The sequence below is a fragment of the Protomyctophum bolini genome (genome assembly GCF_963924005.1).
Source record: "Protomyctophum bolini genome assembly, chromosome: 9".
Lineage (NCBI taxonomy): Eukaryota > Metazoa > Chordata > Actinopteri > Myctophiformes > Myctophidae > Protomyctophum > Protomyctophum bolini.
The window spans coordinates 40,057,004-40,064,259 of NC_137870.1; the positions used below are offsets into that span (position 1 = coordinate 40,057,004).

General features: G+C 41.3%; 1 protein-coding gene across 1 annotated transcript; it reads left to right on the plus strand.

The window, feature by feature from the left end:
* Nucleotides 1–511: 511 nt before the first annotated feature.
* On the plus strand, nucleotides 512–1,916 carry LOC308321067 (lymphocyte antigen 6D). Its single transcript, XM_080771853.1, has 3 exons — nucleotides 512–648; nucleotides 1,331–1,435; nucleotides 1,619–1,916. Exons 1-3 carry the CDS (start codon nucleotides 528–530, stop codon nucleotides 1,720–1,722), a joined length of 330 nt encoding a protein of 109 aa, XP_080627979.1. The 5' UTR covers nucleotides 512–527; the 3' UTR covers nucleotides 1,723–1,916.
* The last annotated feature ends 5,340 nt before the right edge of the window (nucleotides 1,917–7,256 follow it).

Sequence of the window (7,256 nt, forward strand, 5' to 3'; positions counted from 1 at the left end):
CACCTGGGACGTATCCTCTGTGATGTATCCTGAGGTCAACGGGGTTTCGGGTCTCGCAACGTCATACCCCTCACTCAGGCGACCCAGCCGGGAGTGATCAAGTCCCGACTTACGTCCCAGTAGCTACCCTCAATCAGTCCCATTAGGGAAAAACCAGGGGCACACAATCCGTTGGAACTACTCCAGAACTACTCTGCCAGGCCTGGGAGGTACACATTCAATTAACCTTTTGACCCCAAGGACAAGAGATATAATCATACATGTGAAATAATAGAGTATGCATGATGATAGCCTGCTGCACCCTTAAATCTCTTTGCATCTTGAAAAACAAAACATATCAGCTAACTAATAAATGAATGAGAACAATGCAATTCTTATGCTCCCCCCCCCCCCCCCACACACACACACACACAAGGTTACGTGACTATTCTCATTGCTGTGGGACAATGGATTTGAGACGAAGGAGTGTCGCCCTGTCAGTCAGACGATACACCAGGAAATGTATTCGTGTTACTGGTTTGGTTGGTATGGAATGTTGTGCGAGTATAAAAGCTGGCGTTAGGCGCTTCACCTTCACAACAACCACTGACAACATGAAAGTCCTACTGCTCACCGTGCTGATGGCGCTCCTCCTCTGTAGCACGCCAGGTGAGTACACTTGTAGTTAGATAAGAAGTATTACGGCGTTGTGGGTTGTTTGTTTGTGTGTGTATGTAATAAGTGTATGTGTGATGAAATCTGTATGTATTAAATATCACAGATTTAGTTATACAAGTATTTGAATAGATTATTGAATATTTAGTATTAATGGAAAGTGGTTGGGAGCAATAAGCCATGCTTCTTCGCACTCCTTTTGAATAATACTTTTTTATTATTTTGGTACTGCATGTTATGATGTTTTTGTTTATATTGTTTAAAAATTGATTGTGCGCACACTCAGATCTGCGCACAATCAATGTATTTATTTAGCAAGCTTTCGGTCTACTGACCTTCTTCAGGCATATATTGTTTTTAAAATTGCTTTATTCAAATCTATATATTATTCTTATTTCCCTTCTAGCTATTCAATTTAGTAACTTTTCTTTTGTAACTTTAACATTCATTTAACGTTCACCGAACATGTATTTGAGAGGAAAGTTATTACAAAATAATGTGTGATGGGTCGTCTACAGCGGCCAGGGCTGCTTTCAGTCTTATGGTGATTCTTAAACCCCACTGTCTGTGACCTTTAGAAAGCTCTTGAACAAGAAGAAGCTATAGTTAGAGGCGATTGATGACCAAGATCATGCCTTGGAACCTGTTTTCACATTATGTTTGGCCTTCCTTCCAGTAAACACGCTCAAATGCTACATCTGCTCAAGTGCGGATGACGACATCTGCAAGTCGACTACTGTGTGCCCGGCTTCCAGCAACTTCTGCAAGACTGACTGGAGCGGTAATTACATTGCTTTCACTCTATTAGTATTACTATTACCATTAGTCATTCTAGAATTAAATGATATGTGCATAATTATAATCATAATGCAGTATTAATATAATCTAGTTAAATAAAAAGAAAGGTTAAGACGTCTATTTTTCTTTTTTTTATATCATTTTTATTGTGTTATTCTTTGTACAGATGACCAGCTTTTCCGTACCTGCGAGGAGTTTTGTACCCCATCTATTGACGTTGAATGCTGCGATGAAGACCTGTGTGGAGATCCGGAGGATGAGGAGAATTAATCAGTGACAGACAACAGCATTCAACTCTGCCTTTCACTTTCTGTTGAATCAGCACAAATGTCATGTAATACCTATGCTATGATGTTTATCTTCCTAGCATACGATTTCAACAACAAAAAAAATTCATTGGTATTTTAATTAAACACCTCTATGTTTCCAATAAAAAACAGAATTAAAAAATATTTTCCAATGTTTAGCATGTAATTTAATTGAATGCAATTTGATTCAGTTTCATGCCCTTTTCTTTTTTTTGTTATCAAATGTTTTTTTTTATTAAAGACAAAAAATCACAATAAGATACGTTAACATCATGAATGACTAAAGAAAACAAGAAACAAAAAAACACAAAAACAAACAATCCCACCCACCCCTCCCCCCCGAGACCAAAGATGCCAAAAAATGTCAGTACTCTTACTACTGTGCAAATGGGAACTGAAAATAATAATAACAATAATAATAATGATTAAATCATGCCCGTAACCAAATCTGCAATACTAGACCAAATCTCGATGTTTTCCTCTTTTGCACCATGCAATCTTGCTGTAGACATTTCTAGATAAATGATATCTAGAAAGGTCAAAGCCCATTGGCGAAATGACAATGTATGAGGCGGTTTCCAGCGCGAAGCAACCATCTTCTTTGCGGCTGTTACGCCAGCAAAGAAGACACGAATACGGGTATTATTTAATAGCAACTGGGATACGTCATTTAATAAGAATAGAGATGGGGAGATTCATGCCCTTTTCTAAATGCCACAAGAGATGCCACAGGCATGTACCGTAGACGGAGATTTTTATGAATTAGTACTAGATTAATGGCATGCTCTTGTCTTGGCACACATGTGGGATATGCATGCACAGAAACTGACACTTCACATTCCCTTCCCCTGAAGGCCTACTGAAGCGCGTGGGTCACTAGACTGTCAGTGACGGTCAGACATTGAGTTTTAGGAGTTGGTTCATTAGAACTCAGGTTTGAAAGATACAGGACAACCAGATACGCCTGCTCCCTTAACCCTCTCGTACACCATACTGTAAAGACTTCCTTCCTATTAGCCCGAAGCCTGAATGCTCTATTGCTCTTTGACGTTGATGATTGTTTATAAGAAAGAGTATATTTCACGGCACTCTGGTGGATATTTTTCACCAATGAGTGACTGTATGTATGATTCTATCCAGGCTCAAGTAATAATGTTCACTGAAACTTTGAGTGAAAACACCCCAACATTTGGCAAAATATATATATATATTCCTTGAAAATATCACAGAGCTATTTTCGCTACTAAAACACAATGAAGTACTGTCCTATATCCTTGGTTAATCTCTTGTCAGCTAGCAGCTAAAAAATCAGCAATTCACCCATGAGTGGCCCATCCTTATCACAGAGATCAGATCAGAGGTTTGAGGCATATGCATTTGGAATGGTGGGATTAACTCACTCTGCTCATCTCAAGGAAGGGAAATATTAGACACTGTGTCACATGCTGGCAACCTGGACCATTGCCTGGAATTGTAAGACAACATTGCAAAGAATCTGACACAACCTGTCTCAAAAAAGAAACTAGTCAATGCATTGCTACCTTCTAGGCTGGATTACTGTAATTCGTTACAATCATGCTCAACTTTAAAGATTCTCCAGCTGGTCCAGAAGAATGCTGCTGTGCATATGCTGACAGGAATAAGAAATAGAGATTGTACACACGCACGCACGCACGCACACCAGCACGCACGCACGCCCGCCCGCACGCACGCACTCGGGAAGGCAGTGCGTCGGAATGCCACTTTGTCCCCATTTCTCTCATATTATAGCTTCTTTGCACTGTTTCCCTTTAAAATCCTGAATATAATGTAAAGTCCTTTTATTCACCAACAAAGCCCATAATGGTCAAGCACCATCACTACTTAATTACCACGCTATTACACTACAATTGACCATTTACTTGTTGGAAAAAGTATCCAAACGCATGCATTACATCACCATGAACAGCACACACGCACGCATGCACAGTAACAACAACATATTTTCAGCAATTGAAGACCAAAGTTGAAGACGCATACAGTGCATCCACTGACCACACTTGGTCAACTTGGTCACTGAAATGGCTCTCTTTTCTCCCAGTGGTGGGTTTGTTTTGATTGTGTCAGGCCTGCCTTTGCTTACAGAGTAATGGTGGTCCATCTATTGGATTAGGGAAGGGATTTCACTCTAGCATTAATCCGAGAAGACATCAGGGCGAACGGGGCTGGGCTCTTGTTGCCCTCTCTGTATCAGTCTGTCTGTCAGTCAGCACACTGCACACACAGTTTGCAAATACTGGCTTGTAAACACCTCAAGGAATAAGGAATATAGAGAAACAGTTTATCCGAGATGAATCTCTTCTGCTTCTCACTGGTAAGGACCTATATCCTTTCTGTCTCATGCTTCCCCGTCTGTGTACACAGTAAAATCATCAGTGTTCATTTAACATTTGGTTCCATTTGTGCACTCTCGGAGACAAATGCATAAATGAACTGATTTGACTGCATATTGTTGTAGGCCTATGGCTTTGACTGTGTGTGCAGTTGTGGGAGAAATGACTGTAGGTGAATGTCCCACAAAATATTGATAGAAAAAATGTTAAATAGATTGTTACGAAGGCATTAAGCCAGTGTAGCCTACCATTAGCAAAAAAAATAAGTGAACAAAGTTGTGCAGTTGTACGCAGTGTCTACCACTAAATAGAGCACGTGGAGGTTTGAGCTGAACACGATACAAAAGTCTACTATGACCCTTTTTGAGTGGTGCCAGGCTGCCAGCCCCTCCTCCTATGTTCAGCTTTTAGTGAATATAGGAAACTTTGTCCTACACAAACATTAAATTCCCATTGACAATGAATGGAGAATCTTATGTCATAATGTCTGAGCAAATAGACATTGTCTATTTTATGTCATGGTGATGTACGATGATAAGAGCGCCCCTCACTTCACACGGTGTGATTTTTCTTTGTACAGCCTGCCAACGCAATACAGCTGCCTGCTGCTTTGAACTTTTAGAATACTATTACTCTATGTAGCATATATACAACAGTATAGCGGAGCCTACTCCTACTGTATGCATTATCACACGTACAGAATGGTCCTTCTGATGCATGCCCATTGCCCACGCAACCATGCCTCACATGTAATGTCATTTGGATGTTGCATCCATGCATAGTATATGCACAACACATTCCGGGGCAACTGTGGCTCAGGAGGTATAGAGCCGGTCGTCCAATGACCCGTGGGTCGGCGGTTCGAGTCCCGGCTCCTCCTGCCTACATGTCGAAGTGTCCTTGGGCAAGACATTGAATCTCACATTGCCTCCAGTGGTTGCCAACTTGCCACCATTGGTGTGTGAATGTGGGAAGTGAGGATGCTGGCGTTGTAGTGCATAGAAAAGCGCTATGAAATGCAATCCATTATTATTATTATAACATATGGATGGATGCAAACAATAACAAACAGATACTGTCGTTCTTTAGATCAGGGGTTCTCGTTTTTGGCTGGGGGGGGGAGTGCAGGGGACCCCCGGAAATGCTTTGGCCATGTCTCGTCGCGACCCCCACCCCACCTCATCCCCCACCCCAATACAAACTGTCTACAATAACCTTAATAATAGAGAAAATACATCATAAATAAACGCACGCACGCACACACGCACGCACGCACACACACACAATTTTTCGCTGCTGCAAAATACATTCCTCCTCCTCCTCCTCATCAACACAAGCACAGGGTCACAATGCTTCTTCACCGTCATTACAACAGAGGGCTGAATAGTGATTTCACTTGTGATTGACCTCTCATTGTTGTTCCGCGTCACGTGATTAAGCCTGATATTCTTTGTGGTACAACGGCATGTTACCCAGAGCACTGAGAGCATTATATAAATAATGCCTTCTGCACCGCTAGTAGGTCACAGAAGAGATAAAACAGGAAAACAATAACATTATGAAGAGAGGTATGTAATGAAGTTACTATATTCACCATTTGAATAGGTGTCAGATGAATGCAAACTCTGGCAGTGTTAATGGGTAACATCGCCCGTAAGTCCATATTTTGCCAAACTGTCCATATATGAAACACGTACCCGCTCTTTGCGTTCAAATTATTTGTCCTTGTTCCAGACACTGGTTGTAAAACAGAGAGAAATATCTCACGCATGGGCCTACTAGAGTACTTTCTTAGAAGTAATAAAGCAGAAATAAATTGTAATACATAATGAATTAAATTAGACTTTAGCGCACTAAGCAAAATGTCAGATGTAAAAACCTCATTGACAATATTCAGTTGACAGCCTTTTATGTAATACGTGTCACGTACCCCTCTCCCAGGCTCAGTATGACGTAAGCAAAATGATAAATGGCCACTATGTGAATAAAATAATTGTGTTTTTATATACAGTACCAGGTTAACAAATGGACATCCAAGATAAGTGAAGAAGATTATATTTATGTGCCGACTATAGTGCTGACTAAACTAATTCATAGTCTACCATTTAAATTACCAACACATGGTTAACTGAACATAGAGTCATATTTCTTTCCCCTCTAAAACGTCATCTTTTGAAGGTGTAAGCCATTCACCGTGCTCTGACCTCACTGGATTTCCCTGAATGAGTCTCCCCATATGAGCCCATGTGTGATGTTCATGGCAGTCAGCGCTGATCCCGATTACACCAAGGACATCCATTCAAAAAAAATCATCCAAGCAGTAGTGGCAGAGTAGCGTGATTTGATTTAATATAACCATGGTGGATGGACACTATTATAGCTTTATTTTATTGTCCTATGTTATTGTTTCTATTCGAAAGTTTCTGTTTTTACGTGTGCATTTTGTGCACGTGTATAGGCTTAGGCTATGTGTGTCTTTTCATCTGTGGGTAAACACACACGTGCCTACACATCGTCTCTATCGGGTGGAAACCAAAACTGTTACTTTTGATCAAAAATAGCAAAAGTAGCAGATATCTACAAGCTAAAAAAAAAAACGACCCCAAAGGAGTGGGGACAAAATTATTTTTTTATTTGATATTATTGCTATGAACGCATCCATACCTTACTCACTGTGTCCAGGAGGGCTCAATGGACAGCCTGTATGAGGTTGTGCAGGACTCCGGTGACGGCCAGGCCTACCCCGTGGTCCCCAGCCGCTCCTCCAGCCGTTCCGTCAGTCGTTCCTGCAGTCGTTCCTGCAGCCCAGCAGTCCTCCTGGAGGACAACGGCACCAAGTGGCAGGGCTCTCGTCGCTCCATCTCTATGGTGAGAAGAACCAAGTGAGACAAACAATGTGAATCAATAATTATATGCACCAACGGTTCTCAAACCTTTCACATTTCAAAGGTCTCCCACCGTAACCATTTGGTTCCATTTGTATACTGTCAGAGTTACAGACCTGTAAGGGTCAAGTTAGACCCCTTCTGAAACTAATAGCAAAGGGTGGACCCCCTGTGTACCCCAGGAAGAATAGTCTTCACTACAGTGATGAAGACTACCGGGGATCCGAAATGAACAATAA